This window comes from Podarcis muralis, chromosome 13, assembly GCF_964188315.1.
Source record: "Podarcis muralis chromosome 13, rPodMur119.hap1.1, whole genome shotgun sequence".
NCBI lineage: Eukaryota > Metazoa > Chordata > Lepidosauria > Squamata > Lacertidae > Podarcis > Podarcis muralis.
The window spans coordinates 18,840,595-18,858,889 of record NC_135667.1 but is presented as its reverse complement, the minus strand read 5'-3'; the positions used below and the strand labels follow the sequence as shown (position 1 = coordinate 18,858,889).

The 18,295-nt window shown below is 48.0% G+C and overlaps 1 protein-coding gene across 4 annotated transcripts in view; it reads left to right on the top strand.

Annotated features, from left to right (window-relative positions):
- The window catches only part of KCNJ14 (potassium inwardly rectifying channel subfamily J member 14), a 30,442-nt gene extending 16,427 nt beyond the window's left edge, over positions 1–14,015 (top strand). For 3 of the 4 annotated variants that reach the window (XM_028703576.2, XM_077917063.1, XM_077917062.1), the window contains exons 2-3: positions 10,447–11,297; positions 12,522–14,015. In XM_028703576.2, the coding sequence (XP_028559409.1) occupies positions 10,599–11,297; positions 12,522–13,073 (1,251 nt within the window). In that variant the 5' untranslated portion in view covers positions 10,447–10,598 and the 3' untranslated portion in view covers positions 13,074–14,015. Of the gene's footprint in view, positions 1–8,425; positions 8,572–10,446; positions 11,298–12,521 lie in introns of those variants that run through there. The other variant, XM_028703575.2, reaches the window with a different exon arrangement.
- Positions 14,016–18,295: the final 4,280 nt, after the last annotated feature.

The window sequence follows — 18,295 nt, the reverse complement described above, 5'->3', positions numbered from 1 at the left end:
ATGGTCTCATGGAGAGTTCCCAACAGTACCCCCAGAGCAGCTGAGAGGTTCCAGCCACTTGGCTCCACGATGCTTTAACAGCAGCAACAGAGCTGCCATTCCTAGAGTGGGAGGAAAGACTGGCAAGAAAGGAACTTCCGTTTCCCCCTCCGTGTTGCCCTGGACACTTCTGCCCTCCCTGACTGACACAGGTTTCTATCCCATTTCCCCTGCTGCTGGCTGCCATGGAGCATGCAAAGTACAGCAGGGTTCCTAAGGGAGGAAAGAGTGGGAGGTGGGGGAAATGGCGACTGAAGTGCTGGCAGTGGCAGAGGAAGAAGAGCAGGATGAGGAAGCAGATGTCCTGGTGGCAGTGGCACTGCTTCTTGGGCACGTCTTGGACGTGATCCTTGGAACAGGAGCAGGAGTTGGAGGCAGCCAGTGGTGCCCTCAGCCTGAGCAGCAGGAAGTTGAGGAACTACTCACAGGGCTGCAACACCAGCCATGACATCAGCAACACAACACAGGCCGCTGAGCCAAGGCGAGAGGGGAAAGAGGGGAGTTGGTTACGTCCAACATTCCCCAGATGAAAATGCCTCTCTATGTTGGAGGGTATGTGAGCATCCATTCTCATTTGTTTGCTGGGCAATTATCCAGGAATGAGCTTTCATTCTGAATCCATCCTGATTTATATACACATCTTCCTGCTAGTCATTTGTTCACCCCCCCACACTTTTCAGTGCTGATCCTCGTCACTTTCCAAACCTAAAAAAATCCAAGTGGATTTGTTGCTCTTGAGTGACAGAGCCCTTTAATCCGCGTCTAGTGCACAAATCTGAAGTTCTGGTATGTGCTGGATTCCCTCCTGCTATATACTGATCATTGAGAGGTTCCCAGAGCATATTTCTGTGCAACTGGTGCACATGCATGTTCTTTCCTGCTGAGGACAATGTGTGTGTACAGGATGGAAGCAAGGCTAGTGACCATGAGTTGTCACAATCCCACTCTCCACCTATGCACAAATTTGGAGAGCGTCTGAACAGTGCTACTCTGCAAGAGAAGCTTTCTTTCTGAATTGTGCTATAAATTGCATGCCTGTTTTGATAACATTTATTATTATTATTTTTAAAAATCAGTGCATTGAAAGTCTTCAGGAATTGATTCGTGTTCCACCAGCACTTAAAAATAGCTTTCCATTTCAGGGTTAGAATTATGCTAAAACCAAATGAGTGCTTGTCAGCACTACAGTGAAATATGGCCCCACTAGATAGCTGCATATATCTCTTAATCTTCAGAGGTATATCTCGGCTATCGTCATTAACATAACCAGGCAGGTTCTTCAGTTCCTGCTAGTTATTTTTACCACCTCTTGTAACATAGGTCTAGCTTTACATGTCCAGATCAAAAGGTGAAATTTGCCCCATCAAGTAATTCCCTGAGTTTCAGGCCAAAAGGCCATGATTGTCTTTGGGGGACACTTGAAACTCATTTGTCTTTCTCTCTCTTTTTTCTGCCAAATGAAAGGTGAGATCTCAGAGTGCTGATTTCTGACGCTGCTCCCAAATCCTGCACTTTCTCCAAACTTGCAAAAAAATAAAATAATACATGCAGCCCTGCATATGAAGCCCTTTTCCTCTGGCAGGTTCCTGCTTAAGCCCAGCCAGTGAATAGCGGAGGGAGGGAGGGAGAAGTGTGTTTTGGGCCAGAAATCTTGTCTGAGATTAGGTACTGACTTTGTCATGAAATTCCACTTATCCAAGCGCTAAGCCCAGCATCAGCTTTATTTGGAAGCATAAGCTTCCCATGCGCGTGTCACTGCGAGCACAGGGGCTGGGTGCTCTGCTGAGCAAAGGCTTAGAGCCGCAACAGAGCAGAATCCAGGAATCCTGGTTCCTTGGCAGGTCCCAGGAAAATCAGCTTCAGGGGCCCCGTTCCAATAGTGGTAGGCACTGTATTGAAAGAAGCGTATTTTGCAAGATAAACTCACTCTCCGATAAAGCAGTTGCCATCTCTATTCCTCGAGGCTCAATATGTATTATGAGGCTCATACGCTCAGACACAGCATTAATATGCAGATTTGCATTTATTCAAACCCTGAAAGGGTATCGCTGTACCCTTCTGGCAGGCTATTCCTGTATTAGCTGGATTGCTGTAAGGCTGCATGCACACCATATAATTTAAACTGCGTGCCCCCACACCCTACCCCCAGAATCCTGGGAACTATAGTTTGTTATGGGTGCTGGAAATTGTCCTTGTGATATGGGTATTCTGTCATTCCAGTGATGATTGGGGATGGGGGTGTTCTTTAAATGCACGGTGTATTCGCAGTCCAGGTTTGTTGGTTGATACTTTACCAATGTAAGCATGTAGTTAGCAAGTGGTTTTCTGATACTCCCTGTCTTTTTGCACCCATCAGTATTTAGCGAAGCTGGCACTTCCCCACCCGAGGACAGGGAGGGTTTCTCCCGCCCCCTTACATTTATATTGTTAGGGAGGTTGTGTGCCACCTCTAATCTCTGCAAAGCAGGAGCAAGATTCCAGGGCGTTCCAGGCACTCACCCAGGGTTGTGTTTCTGTTGGGAAAATTGAGGCACAGTGGAGGCTGGTGTCTTTAAGAAATATGGTTTATTTTTACACCTAAAGTCTTCAGCAGAGGGTGTGCAGAACATTATACCCCAAGGATGTCTCTCATTGTCCCTCTCATAGCTTCAGCAAGCTTGCGCCCATAGCAGCAGTCAGTCATAGCTCTCTCGGTGCAGCCTCTTCCAGCCAGTGCTAAGATGGGTTCTGACTAAGGTAAAGGTAAAGGGACCCCTGACCATTAGGCCCAGTCATGACCGACTCTGGGGTTGCACGCTCATCTCGCTTTATTGGCCGAGGGAGCCGGCGTACAGCTTCCGGGTCATGTGGCCAGCATGACTAAGCAGCTTCTGGTGAACCAGAGCAGCACATGGAAACACTGTTTACCTTCCCACCAGAGCGGTACCTATTTATCTACTTGCACTTTGACGTGCTTTTGAACTGCTAGGTTGGCAGGAGCAGGGACCGAGCCATGGGAGCTCACCCCGTTGCGGGGATTCGAACCACCGACCTTCTGATCGGCAAGTCCTAGGCTCTGTGGTTTAATCCACAGAGCCACCCATGTCCCTTGGGTTCTGACTACTTCCTCCTTTTTGTTCTCAGAACATCTTCATATTTCAAAAAGGGCACATTTTTCTGTGACGTCATGCTCCCCCATCACCTTGGCAACCTGCCAAATCTCCTGTCTCTGTCCACACCTCTGAGCAGGGGGGAAAGATAGCTTTTTGAATTGCCAGTGGCCTTTAATGGCCCAATACCCGGCATCCCATTATTTCTCAATGGCTTTGCACTTAGCTAGAGCAGCCAGGCTGGTCTGCTTAAGCTAACCCAGGAATTTCTTGTCCGGCACAAGTTCTGCAGCTTGTATTTTCCCTTCATATCCCAAATATCATCTCAGTACTACCATTTATTAATTTCTGCCATTCAATAGCAGACTTTGGTACCCCAGATCCATGACAATATCCTACCTTATTTTCCCCGTTTATATAATTTTTTGAGGCAGTGTGCTTAGGATTCCCAATTTGTTTCCCATCGAGGCTGAGACTGGACCCTCCAAGTTCAGCAAGGTTGCTGCTCTGTATGTCTTCAAACCACACCCTGGAGCCATGTCTAAGTGCCGGGAGGGGGTGTGTGTGCTTGTGTGAGAAACAGCAGTTGGCAGCTTTTAAGACAGAGACAGATAGAGTTTCTAGCTGGAGCTAGTCGAAACTAGCAGGGGCAGTCTTGGGGCACTAGCCAAGTTGCTCTCTGGCCTCCTTGCCTTCAGTTATGTTCTGCTTTTATATGGGTAAATAAAGCAAATATAACACAGGTGCCTCAAGTCTCCAGAGTTCTCCCAAAGGAAGGCAGAGCATATACATGTTGCTTTTCCTCAGGGGAGTAGGGAACCTGGAACAATATGGAATGCATTTATTGAAAATGATCTCTCTTTTTCCTTTATAAATGACACTTTGACTACTTTTTTTGAAGCATTCCCGGATTAAAATGTGGCCATCTCTGCTCAAGCCCAACCCATTTATATCACTATCAGCAATCAGGAATAGATTGGAAGTATGGGAAGCAGGACTCCTGGGTTTTCTTGGAGCCATGAGGAAACACAGGGAAGGTGGCAAAACGGGAAAAAGAATGAGGCAGCCAGGAGATTGTGGGTGCTAAGAAAATGGGGAGCATGACTGGTTTGTGAAAGAGGGCCATTTTTATTTGTATATGCATAGCGCTATCAACCTGCATTGCACTTTATAAAATGGAAGAAGGCAGGAGCCTGCCTCAAGGAGCTACAATCTGCAGCTTTACGGAGATGAAAGCAAGGATAAAAAGAGAAGGAATATGCTTTCAGAGGAAGAAAGTGTGGATTGTTTGTGAGGTAGTTCCATGCACAGTGGGAAGGAAGAGTGCAACAGAAGTCCTTTGTAGGAAAGGATAGAGCTGGAGAAACGAAGGTCACACAGGCAGGGATGTATGCATATATAAGGTAAAGGTAAAGGGACCCCTGACCATTAAGTCCAGTCGCAGACGACTCTGGAGTTGCAGCGCTCATCTCGCTTTATTGGCCGAGGGAGCCGGGTTGCAGCTTCTGGGTCATGTGGCCAGCATGACTAAGCTGCTTCTGGCAAACCAGAGCAGCGCACGGAAACGCCGTTTACCTTCCCGCCAGAGCGGTACCTATTTATCTACTTGCACTTTCATGTGCTTTCGAACTGCTAGGTTGGCATGAGCAGGGACCGAGCAACGGGAGCTCACACTGTCGTGGGGATTCAAACTGCTGACCTTCTGATCAGCAAGTCCTAAGCTCTGTAGTTTAACCCACAGTGCCACCCGCGTCCCCATACGCATATATAATGGTAGAGAAATACAAGGGAAGAGCTAGGCACTAGGAAACACTGAGTGTCTAAAGATGCATCTACAAGAATGAAAATCAACCATTTTTTAAAAAACCTATGGATTCCTTAATCTAAAGTAGGGGTGGGGAACCTGTGGCCCTTTGAATGTTGTTGGACTCCAACGCCCATCAGGCTCAGGCAGTATGAGCAGCGGCCGAGAACAGAGGAGAGCCACATTTGGCTGAACAACATCTGGAGGGCAACAGGTTCCCCTTCCATGAGATAAAGCAGTCCCGGGTTCCGCATATAGAGTCATGATCCCTCTGTAGTAGAACAACATTCCTGCTACAAGCATCAAGTGTAAGTTTGGGTGGGGGTGACCTGCTCTCTTCACCACCACCTTGTTGTGAGCCCAAAACAGGGGCAAAGACAGCAACAGGGCTGGTGTTTTATAATCCTATGTCACCATAACTGAACTAAAGAAGCCTCCACCGATCACAGGAGTTGTAGTTAATCCATTGCTTACAATGCAATCCTATACGGTTGCAAGTGGGTGACTGCAGCCAGACCGCTGGGAGTAAGGAGAGGTGGATCACAACACCAGGCCCCATTTTCCCCATAGGAGACGCTGCTTTCTAGTAAATGGTCTGCTGTGTTGCTAAGGAAGGAACATCCAGAAAAACTGGCCACCTCATTGATACCCTCTGACGCTACCATCCCATGAGCTTCTTGTCTCGAGGCAAGGGAGGATAAGGCTGGGGGTGTGGAGGTGCTGTCACTGCCACCCCTTTTAGTTTTTGTGGTTACTTGTAGGTTTGAGGTAGGTACGTGTCGGTTTGAGCTGACTTGAATGCTATATAAGTTGCTCCTGGGTGAAAGTAGAGAGCGCCCACAGTGGTTGGAATGTGAACTACACTAATGCCTTGGGTAGGAACTGGGATATTTGGCTGTGTCCCCTGAGACGACAGGCCTGGCTAGTGACTCTGTAGACTGTGAATCATGGAGCAAGTGATGAGTAGATGAGGGGGGCTGTTTTTGTGGGCCTTGCGTGTTGACAGAACCCTGTACATTGTCCTGCTCAGTGTGTTGTGGCCACTGGCAAAGTGGTAGATGGGATCCTAATATGTGTATGTGTTGTGATGAACTTGGAGTCAGTTAGGAGAGGTCAGGGTGAAGGTGGATGGGTGTTGATGGGTGTGCCTGGTGGTGTTTTACGTTGGTTGCTGAACAACTCCCTAAGTGTGTAGGGTGTGCTGGTCAAAATATGTTGACTCATGAAGGGTGTGCTTGGCAGAGGGAAGAATGGCAAGGATGCCCTAATCACTGTGTTTAAGGCCAGGGAAGAAGGTGGGGTGGGGAGGAAGTCATCAACAAGAAGGGAATAGAAACGTGCTCAGGCCATCTCTTCTGACACGTTCTCCATATCTCAGGTGGGTTACTGGGTTGCTGGGCCTTCCAGTGTTGTGGTGCTGGTATTTAATGCCAGATCAGTTCATAACAAGATCCCAGTTATACACTGTCTCATCATGGATAATGTAGCTAAATTGGTGTGTATTATGGAGACCTGGGTGGGTGAACAGGGTTTGATCTAACTATGCCCAAGTGGTCTCAGTGGCTTCTTTTTTTTCTTGCTTTGGCTGGTGCACCAGTTACAACCCTTCCTGGACCATGATTGCAAAGCCACAGTGACCCAAGTATCTGTAGCCTCAGGTCTGGTCTACTGCAATGCACTCTATGTGGGGCTGCCCTCAAGGCTGGTGTGGAAGCTGTAGCAAAATGTCATGGCCAGACTGGTAATGGAACACTGTACCATGCACTTATAATATCTGCAGTAGCAGACCAAATTTGAGAAAGCTAGGGCAAAGCTGGCTGAAAGAATGCCTTCTGCCAAATACACCTTCCTATTCAGTAAGAATTGGCGAGTCGGCTCTAATAATTATGCCTCATTTTAGAGAAGTTCATCTCACAATAACTTGAAGGCGAGTGGCCCCTAGCCTGTGGAATGAGCTCCCCATTGAGATATGTGGTGAGCTTCCAGCAGCTATTTAAAGCATTTGCTCACTCACATTTTCCATGACCTTTGATACCAGTTGAACAATATCTGGTTACTGTAAATATGACAAATTCTTTTCATTTGATGGTTTTACGGTATATTGAATTGTTTTTTAATTCAATTCAAGGGGCCTTTTCTGTGGTGGCCCCTCAGTTGTGGAATGCTCTCGTTGAAGAGGTTTGCCTGGTGCCTTTTAACACCAGGCAAATAAGATGGACAGTACTCATGGTCTGGTTTCGGGTTGTTCTTTTTGGTGTTTGTACTTATGGGGCTGCAGTGGTCATTTTCTGTTGTCGGTTCATTTTTGTGGATGAACACTTTTAGTATATTTGTTTTGTTTCGATGGATTTTTTTATTGTATGTTTTGGACGCTTCTGCGCTTGTCAATCGCTTCATGACCCCTTCTTGCAGTATGAAGCAATACATAAATTGAATTGGATCATACTTAATTGTTTTATTGTACAGTGTCTTGGGATTATTTTAACAAGGCGGTATATACAGATATTTTAAATAAATTGTGTGTGTGTGTGTGTGTGTGTGTGTGTGTGTGTGTGTGTATCTACTCAGAAGTAAGTTATACTACATTCAGTGAGACTTATTCCCAAGTTATCAGGTATAGGATTGTAGGCCTAATGAATTCAACCTACCTAGGTTCACATGGGAATAAAATACTTCTGAAGGGGGAAAACACCATACTTTCCTCGTTTTAAAATGATGTTGCATCTCTTGGGAACGGCTTGTTGGTGGGTAACGTGGGGGTGCTTTTTCTAATATGGGGCTGGCCACCCAGTAAGTTGTTGTAGTCAAAAGACGTATACTTCAACCAGTTTGAGTAAATAACACAGTATTAACTTGACTGTGGGGCAATAAAATCAAGAATAAATTATAATACTGCACCCAAATTAAACACAAGCACACACAAGCAAGATCATACGTACATAGAGGTATATTCGTTTTGACAGCTTATGGCGAATGAGCTTACATATTCTCCTCTGTTTCTTTGCCACTACATCAAATCTCGTGCTTGAAAATGTAGCGTAATTTATCTTAGGCAGAAGGTTAAAACTTCTTAAGTTAAGCTACTGTATGTCTACAATTTCCACTTTGTTGGGAAGTGTCTTTTGAATCCATCAAAAGATTTTGCACTGATTAATCTAAACATTTCATAACCTAAACACTGGAACTCTGGCAATGACTCACCTCAGAAGTGGAATAATGCGTGGATGACGACGCAGGTGCTTTGAAAAGGACCTGGGCTTTCCCTGATCCCCTATCCATAAATCTTCTCTTTTTCTGACGGAAATAGTGTTGGCCTTCGCTTCTTCCTTCAGTATCCTTTCTCCCCCTTGCGGGTGCTGGATCATCTTGGCTGGTTCCTTTGCCCCGGAGGGCTGGAGGTGCCTTTTGCAAGCCATCTTGGAAGAGGGCCTGAGGGGGACTCACTCTTGAGGAAGAGACCCAGCCTCCTGGCGTGTCATGCCACACACCCTTTGCTTCCAGATAAATAGGCAAGATTTCCCCTTAGAGACCACGCTGTCTAGGCACACCAGGCAAAAGGCGAGCCTTCCACAGGAGCCAGGTCAAAGTCCCTTCATTGGCTTGAGAGCTTTGTGCAGGTGAAGCAACATCCACGTGAAGGTGAGTGGAGTTTTCTAGGAAGGCCAGCTGCAACAGAGAACAAGGCTTCTGTGCACCAGAGAGAATTGCAGGAGGCACCATGGTGCTGTAGGATCAGGGAAAGGTACTCCTGCCACAATACTCTCTGCACAGCTGTCTGCCTTTGCATGGGACGAAGCGAGGAATCAGGACAGCTCTGTGAGGGATGGTCACATTGAAAGCTGCCTCAGTGTTACCTGTTGACTGGCAGTTGCTGCCCCAGGTTTCAGACAGGGGTCTTTCTTACCTGGAGATGCCAGTGACTGAACCTTACGACCTTTTACATGCAGAGGATGGGCTCTTCCACTGAACTGTCCCTGTGGAAACATAGAGCTTCAGGATAGCTTGGACCTCTGGGAGAAATGAAAGGTCTATTGGAGTAATTTGTGCTGTATGGCAGGAAGTAGGAGATGTTGACTTACCTGATAGTTGTGTACTCCCCCCTACACACACACACACCTCTGCACTTAAGAATTGTAGCAATTTCTTCAGGGCAAACTCTTTGTATCCCTGCATGGCAGAAAAAAGCATAGCTCCCTAAATTTCTCTTTGTCATGTAACTGTTAAAGATCGAGTCAAAAGGGGGGGGAATTAAAAAATTGTCCAGTAGCACCTTAGAGACCAGCTAAGTTTGTTCTGGGTATAAGCTTCCGTGTGCATGCTCACTTCTTCAGATACACTGAAACAGAAGTTAAAGATGGAGAAACCTTAACAGGAACAAAAGTTGACAATCCCGGTTTCTCTGGGAAGGGAGATCAACCAAGCAAGATTGTGAGGAGTAGAGAAAAGGCATGAAACCATTCTTAAAATGTTATAAGCCAGAGTGCTACTGTTAAGATCGCCAGCTTTTCTTCTGACTGGTTTCCTGTCACTTTCACAGCTGCAGGAATGTGAAGTTTTTCACAGCATGGATGTTCAGTATCAGCGATTGTGATTTTTTTTTTCCTTTTACAAAAGATGTTGGGAAGAGTAGCAATTAGAGTAGAAATTACTGGGCAGCAAGCCTTCAAGTTCAACAAAACTCTTCCGCAGGTGGTGTTAAGCAAAGAAACAAGAAAGCAAATCAGGAAGGGAAGTGTTGGGCACAATAAAGCCTGAAAGTTAGTAATAGTCTTAAGACAGAGTGAAGGAGGTGCACAATTATTGCCAATAAGAATACACGTTTAAGAAAGATTAAATTTTTGGATCAAATTAAACTGTGGCTTAGTTTGAGCCAGGTCCTAGCCTGCAATCTCTTTTCAGTGCCGCTGCTCAGCTCTGAAACATGTAAAAAGTATAATGTGTATTGTTCTCAATGCCTAAGAACCATATCCCCACACACTCCAGATAACAGCTTCCGGATTTCCATACAAATCTCAATTCCAACCTCTCCTTTTTTAAAAAATGAATTGACAAGCAAAAATCATATTGCAAAGATAAACAATAATAAAGCTTTGCAAATGCTGAGATGTTTCAACAACTTTCACAACCTAAGAACCTAGGTGGAAGGAAAGCACCTTGCAAGACCTGAGCTGCTCTGTAAGATAAAGTAAATATGCCTTGAGAGGAATGTGGTGCACACCAGTTAAGATGGCTAAGGCGCAAGATGCCCTGTTAGCAGAATGGGTGGCCCACACATTCACAAGAACGGGCTCCATTGCATCTTGGTAGTGAAATGACATCACAAGGTAGGAAACAGGTCTAAAATGAAGTAGAAGCGAATCACAAATCCTTACTTTAAATTCCCTTTGGCTTCTTATCATCCTTTTTTTTTCGGGGGGGGGGGGGGAATCGGAATTTAAAGTGAGTTAAGGAGATGTGCTAATGGACGTGAGTCAATGACGGTCTTTGTCATATCTCTCCCCTTTCCGCTTTCAGGTTACTCAAAAGCGACAATTCTGCGCAGCGCCACACTGTCACCTGCTAACACCTCCCTGACACCAGCTTTTTTCTGCACAACACACAGGCTGGGCCACCAATCCCCCAAGCCCGGCCTAGCCTTGGCCGGGACAAAGGCCAATCCCTCCGATATGGGGGTGGCCAAAGCCATCCGTCGTTTCAGCGGGGGTGGCGGGGTGGGGGAGTTGCGGGAAGAGGAGTCAGTGGAGTCCCCCACCAGCTGCCACAATGGCAGGCCCGCCCCCGTCCGGCAGCGCAGCCGTTTCGTGAAGAAGAACGGCCATTGCAACGTGCAGTTCGTCAACATGAGTGAGAAGGGCCAGCGGTACCTGACAGACATCTTCACCACTTGTGTGGACATCCGCTGGCGCTGGATGTTCCTCATCTTCTGCCTCTCGTTCGTGCTCTCCTGGCTGGTCTTTGGCTTCACCTTCTGGCTCATTGCTGCCATGAACGGGGACCTCGCACCCGAGCAGCCTCCCAACTCAAAGCCCTGCTTCTCCGAGGTCACCAGCTTCATGGCCGCCTTCCTCTTCTCCCTGGAGACCCAGACTTCCATCGGGTACGGCTTCCGCAGTGTGACAGAGGAGTGCCCATGCGCCGTCCTGGCTGTGGTGCTGCAGTGCATTCTGGGTTGCATCATTGACGCCTTCATCATTGGGGCCATCATGGTCAAGATCGCCAAACCCAAGAAGCGCAACGAGACCTTGGTCTTCAGTGAGACAGCCGTGGTGGCCATGCGCGATGGGAAGCTCTGCCTCATGTGGCGTGTGGCCAACTTGCGCAAGAGCCACCTGGTGGAGGCCCATGTTCGGGCACAGTTGCTGCAGGTAAGGACGGCACTATAGGAGCAAGGCAGGAGTTGGGCGGCAGCAAGATGGTTTTTGGAAGTCCTTTGGATGATTCTTCTGGGATGATTAAACCAGAAGGTGGAAAATGGATGAGTAGATAAAAGGCAACAAAGCTGTATGAAGAACTTTAGATAGAGAAGGACAGAAGTTTGTGGGAGGTAGGTGAACAGATGTGGAGAATATTTTTCAGACTGTTGCTAGAAAGAGGATGTTGTAGCTGTTCTGTATTATGAGAAGTACAGTGGTACCTTGGTACTGAAACAGCTTGGCTCGCGAACAAACAGACTTCCAAACACCGCAAACCCGGAAGTGAGTGCTCTGGTCTGCGAATGTTTTTCGGAAGCCGAATGTCTGACGCAACTTACGCAGCTTCTGACTGAGTGCAGGAAGCTCCTGCAGCCGGTTGGAAACCGAGCCTTAGTTTTTGAACCGTTTCAGGAGCCGAACAGACTCCTGGAACTGATTAATTTTGAGAACCAAGGTGCCACTGTATTTGTATAAGGCAGCAACTCCCAATTGGTGGCCACCCACCAAGGGGTTCCAGGGCACCATTCACATACCATAGAGATATCAAAATGTTCAAAAGTAGGGGGTCCGTGGCTTGGTTTTTGAAAAACAAGTACCGGTACTTAGCTCATTGGTATTACGGGATGGAAGGCAAGACAGATAAATAGATGAATGAGTCTGAGGTAAGAGAGGGGAAAGTGTGAAGGGACTGGAAGGAAAGATGGACATAAGGGTGGGGCTTCTCGAAGGGACAGGAGGCCAGTTGACATATGCAGGTAGGATGCTTATTTCCTCTACATCCTGTAGCAGAATCCTCTGTAGGAATTGTGTTTTAGAAAAGGCTGGTCTTCAGTAGCCAGCAGCCATTTCAGCAACTGCAGTGGCAGTTTTCCCAATCAACCCTGGAAATGGCTGCTGGTCATAGGAGCCAAATCCTAGAGGCCAAGGAGTCTTCAGCCCCTAATATTTGGGAGGGGGGGCTCCAAAAATTGATGGGCATTGCCATTCAAATGGTGTGTGCACGCCATATCATGTGATCAGTTATGTGGGGCAGGGCTTACCTGGAGGCCTCCCCCCCTTAATTTTATTCCACTTGGCACCCCTGTTGCTGGGCGCTGTGAGTCATACCGCGAATACACATTTATCAAGTCCTGTTCTGTACATAATACCCCCCTTCCTTTGCCTTCTCTCCCGCAGCCTCGCGTGACCCCCGAAGGCGAGTACATCCCTCTGGACCACAATGACGTCAACGTGGGTTTCGACAGCGGCACCGACCGCATTTTCCTGGTGTCGCCTGTGACGATTGTGCACGAGATCGACTCCGAAAGCCCCCTCTACGAGTACGGCCCCGCAGACCTGGCCGAGGCTGACTTTGAGCTGGTGGTCATTCTGGAAGGCATGGTGGAAGCCACGGCAATGACCACTCAGTGCCGCAGTTCCTACCTGCCCGGCGAGCTGCGCTGGGGACACCGCTTTGAGCCTGTGCTCTTTGAGCGGCGCGGCCACTATGAGGTCGACTACCAGCACTTCCACCGTACCTACGAGGTGCCGGGAACCCCAACGTGCAGCGCCAAGGAGCTGAGCCATCGCAAATACAGGGCGCCCCCTGCAGGAGCCACCGCTGCTCGCGCCTCCTTCTGCTACGAGAACGAGGTGGCGCTCAGCTGCTGCCGTGAGGAAGAGGAGGAAGAGGAAAGGCAGGGAAGCCGGAGGGTGAGCCTGGAGAACGAGGCAGCCGCCACCACGTGACGCCACCAGTGTCCTTAGACTGAGGAGGGCCGAGGGGAGGTGGGGAGAAAAGCAGCTGTTGTAGCACCAACACCGCCTCTTCACACAGCAAAAGGATAACACTTTCATGCTTCACCGTTCCTGACCCCCCCAAAAAGCACATCTAGCAAGGTCTGGGCTTTCTAAAACAGGCTGTGGTGTCTGTGTCTCTAACTGTTGGGAGAAAGAAAGGCCATTTTCTGACATTTTAGCCCTTGGACAAACTGAGAGTTTCCCCGTGAACTGCTGAAGGAGGTTAAAGAGGTTATCAATGCTAAAAAGGGAAGGGGGCGGGAACCAAAGTTAAACACAGCTGGTAAACCTGACAGGAGGAACAATACTCACCTCATGTTCATAAAATTATGGATGTGGCTGTGGGAGCTAGCTAAAAGTGTTTATTGTGCGGAGTTCCAAGGACTTATAAGGGGGGTACTTAATGTTGCTCAAATGAAGACCTGCCCCTTGTGGATTTGAGCCGTGGATGTCTAATCTATCAGGCTCTATGATATATAGAGGGAAGAAGGGTTCATTGAGCTCTGGAGGCGACTTTTCAGGGGATCTGCTGGAAGGTATCTGGCCTTGTAGGATCTATGAAAATACAGGAGGACAGCTTGTTTCAGAAATGTGTGTTTCTTTTCAGATCTAATGGCCAGAAATCACACACCTACAGGGTGCAAAACTACATGTGGTCTTAGCACCCCTAAAACTGGTTTGCCAAGCCCAAATCAGTAAGTCCTATCTAAAATTCCAGTAGAAGTAACTGGAAGTTTTCATGTGTGTGCATTTAAAAAAAGAGAGAGTAACTGGCAAGTAACTGGTAATATTTCAAATAAATCTTTCTTTAGAAGGAGACAGTTAAGGCGCATAAAATGTAATCACACCACAAAACAAGGGTTGTCATTAAAAAGAAAAACTGAAATCCAACCACTAATGGTCCCATGTGTTGTTGTTTTAAGTCCTGTAGCAGAAGCAAGGGAAAGAAATGGAAAGAAATGCCCCCTAAAACAAATAATGTAAGTATGGTCGCTGCCACCACCATCCCATTAAATATTTGGGGAAAGGCCAAAATATGGGTGTGAGTGTTATATCCCAAGTTTCTCTCTCTCTCTCTCTCTCTCTCTCTCTCTCTCTCTCTCTCACACACACACACACACACACACACACACACACACACACGCTTGCTTTAAAGTCAAATGTATGGAATTTACCTTACTCAATAAATAAAAAAGGGACGCGGGTGGCGCTGTGGGTTAAACCACTGAGCCTAGGACTTGCTGATAGAAGGTCGGCGGTTTGAATCCCCGCAATGGGGTGAGCTCCCGTTGCTCAGTTCCTGCTCCTGCCAACCTAGCAGTTCGAAAGCACATCAAGTGCAGGTAGATAAATACGGTAGGTACTGCTCCGGCAGGAAGGTAAACGGCATTTCTGTGCGCTGCTCTGGTTGGCCAGAAGCAGCTTAGTCATGCTGGCCACCAGCTCCCTCAGCCAATAAAGCGAGATGAGCACCGCAACCCCAGAGTCGGTCACGACTGGACCTAATGGTCAGGGGTCCCTTTACCTTTTATAAATAAAAAAGAAGGCAGGAAAGGAAGAAACACCAGTGGAGATGGGGAGCCACGATTGCTGCACGCTGACCATACCATCACACTCCAGCTAGCGATACCTATGGCTGAAGACGAAGCTGCCTTTTATCAGGTTATTCTATTTGCCTAGTAATGTCTACTCTGACAGGCAGCAGTTCTCCAGGATCGTAGGGGAGAAGCCTTCCTGTTATATGCTACAGGACCTTCTGTATACAGTGCATGTGCTCTCCCACTGACCTATGACCCCTTCCTGAAGTGCTGCCCCCTTCCCATTGATCTACTTTCATTCATTCCAATGAAGCACAAGAGAACCTGACTGAGGACTGTGGCCCAGGGGTCAGATCTGTCTGTCTTCCACTTTGCTGGTCACTTCTTGGAGGGAGGGGGAAATAATCCCAGCACTAGATAAAAGATCCCTATATTAACCTCTGCTTCGAACCTGGAGCAGGACACATCTCAGAGCTGTACGAGTGATCCCACTATAAACAGCTGCTGTCCAACCCGGTTGGGTGACAGCAGCGTAGGCTGAAGGTCAGATCGGTGAGAGCTCAGATTGGATTCGCAGCTGGGAGCTCAGATTAATATAACACAGTTCCATCGCTAATCCTGACTGCTTTGCGCCAGCACTGGTGGAGGGGGGGCGCATTGGGGTCTGCTCCCTCTGCACGCCTGCCACTTTCTGCTCCTCTGCCCTGTCCCATCACCCTGTGCCTCTTAGGTGCTGGCACCCACTCTTCACACTGGCACGGCAGAGGTGATGGGATGTCAGGAACTCCTCACCGGCCACCGTGGAGCAGGTGACAAGATGAAGTGGAAAGGCATTCTCCTTGAGCCAAAAATAACCTCTCATGAGTCCCTAATCTCCAAGCCTAGGGCATCTATCAGACTGGGATGTGAAAGTCGCCAGAGGTTGGGACAGAGGTCAACCGCAAGCTCTTATCTTAGGACAGCCAATGGGTGACCTGAAATACATGCGGGGCTACGCCTATATTACCAACGCCCTTCGCTCTCCCTTATCATCACAACAACCTTGTGAGGCGGGTTAAACTCCGTAAGCTTCGTGACTGAGTGTGGGGATATGAAAATGGGTCTCCTGGGGTCCTAGTCTGAACTAATTCTAGCATATGAAGTTTTCAGACTCTTATTTCAACCCCACACATGCCCAATAATATTTCAAGGGAGGCCTTTATAACTTCGTTTCATAAACAGGGAACCTGAGTGAAGAGCAACGAACCAATTTCAGCAGGTGAATCACAGAATTTGAACACAAGTCTTCCTTCTGCTACTTTTGTTTTCTTGACACGGCTCTGGTGCCTTTAACAGCTGCCAAATGGGCAGAAATTCAACAGTTACAGCATTCCCCAGTATGGAGGTGCTGGGTAGGGAGAGGTGGGACAAGGGAATATTCTAGTCCCTCTGCCCCTAGCTGGGAAAAGGAGATGCTTCAACCATCTCTTGCTCAAGCTGCTGCCACCCTCCCCAATCCTGCTCTACAGCCAATGCACACTTTACATCCACGTTAGGCCAGTTTGGCTCCAACAGTCAAGAAAGCAGTTTCTACATGTGCTTTAGAGTGAAGTGAGGGGCGGATGGGGCTCCTCAACCTGGGAAGAAAGCCCATCTAGGAGAAGGAGAACTCCACTGCCTTGAGGAATATCTGCAGGAAAAGAAAAGCCTAAGGCATGGGGTCAGCAAACTTTTTCAGCCATGGGCCGGTCCACCGTCCCTCAGACCATGTGGTGGGCAAGACTATATTTTTGGGGGGAGATGGATGAATTCCTATGCCCCACAAATAGCCCAGAGATGCATTTTAAATAAAAGCACACATTCTACTCATGTAAAAACACCAGGCAGGCCCCACAAATAACCCAGAGATGCATTTTAAATAAAATGACACATTCTACTCATGTAAAAACACACTGATTCCCAGACCGTCCGTGGGCCGGATTGAGAAGGCGATTGGGCCGCATCCGGCCCGTGGACCTTAGGTTGCCTACCCCTGGCCTAAGGAGTAAAACCAACACAAACACAGAGTGGAGTCCTTATGACAGTAGGATGGTGCTTGTTGTACGCCTCCTTTCGGCAACTCCTGCAACCAAGCTGGCACCAAATGTGTTGCTCTGCTTTCCTTTGAACCACAACAACGAGGCTGAGGGGGCTGGTTTTGCCATCTGTGCAGCCCGGGACCTCCATACACACCACCCAGCCTTGCGCTGCAGGGAGGGCACTTGGGTGCTGCTAACACAGCGGTTTTGACTTCACCCCTGGAGGTCACAAGTGTGAAAACAAACATAGGTGCAAAGGCAGCTCAGCTGTTGAAGAGATGGGACACATAACTGGGCAGAGGGTTGCCAGGTCTCCTGAAGCTCATCAGAATCGAGATGAAGGGGTGGAGTCTAGGAGCAAAGGGGTGGAGCCTTGAGGCACCTGGGGTACCTAGCCACCAGACAAAATGTCTGCATCGTGGAGAGGGGAGATGGCAGAGCAAAAGGCAAAACCTCTCAAGCCAAGCAGAAAATAATTTATCCCCTGTGTTCAGGACCTTCACTTACTCTGGAGACCCTTAAAAAAGGACTGGAACAACAGGTCAAACACTGAGACCTAGTAACTTTAGCTATAGAGAGGCTTGTGAGTAGTTAGTTTTTCAGCATCCCTGCTCCTCCATCAACTCCAATAGCTTTGGTGATGCCAAGCGCCTTTATTCTCCTCCCCAGGCTAAGTACCGGTACATTGGTGTTGTGTCGCATTAATGGGCAACTGAACCATCTCTGTCTTGCAAAGGAAGAGTCGCAAGGTGGAGAATGGCTCACGCCCTCTATCCAAGGCACTTCCAAAACCTAAATTCAGTCCTGGGTGCCGCAGGGTGGCAAAGCTTAAGAGGCCCCTTCTTTAATTCTCTCATTCCCGAAGGTTAAGAGTACTTGTGGAAGGATTGAGCAAGAGGAGGATCAGAAATACAGATGCTCAAGAAAAGTCACAGCAAACTGTATCCCCGCCCTAAAGAATTGCTTTTGGAGGATATGTAAATACATGTGGGGCAAGGAAGAACATTAAGGCCCGGGGGGGGGGGGGAAGGGTGTGGATTTGCTCCATCTCCACCCTGTGTTAGCACTAAATCCATTGCTGGTAAACTTGCTTGGCCCCCATCCAACTAATCAGCATCCACAGAGCAACTTATTAGAGACAGATGGCTCAGAAATGACTCTTTGCCCTGACCTGCCAGCTGCCCCATGACACTTGAGCCTCAGCCTCAAAGAGTCAGGACTCACACACCGGATATCTCAGTCAGTCAGTTCCCCTTCAGATCTGTCAGCACCCCCATGAGAGTAACCCACAGCAGCCTGCTGATCACCTGCATTTATTCCCCATCCCTCTGTTTGGAGAAGTGTAGGGTTTAATATAGATTATTTTAGCACCCCCTCTGGTGTCCACAGCTGGAATAGCAAGATCTGCAGAATAGCAAGATAATATATACCGTATGTATAATATGGGACGTGGGTGGCGCTGTGGTCTAGTAAACCACAGAGCCTAGGGCTTGCCGATCAGAAGGTCGGTGGTTTGAATCCCCGTGATGGGGTGATCTCCTGTTGTTCAGTCTCAGCTCCTGCCCACCTAGCAGTT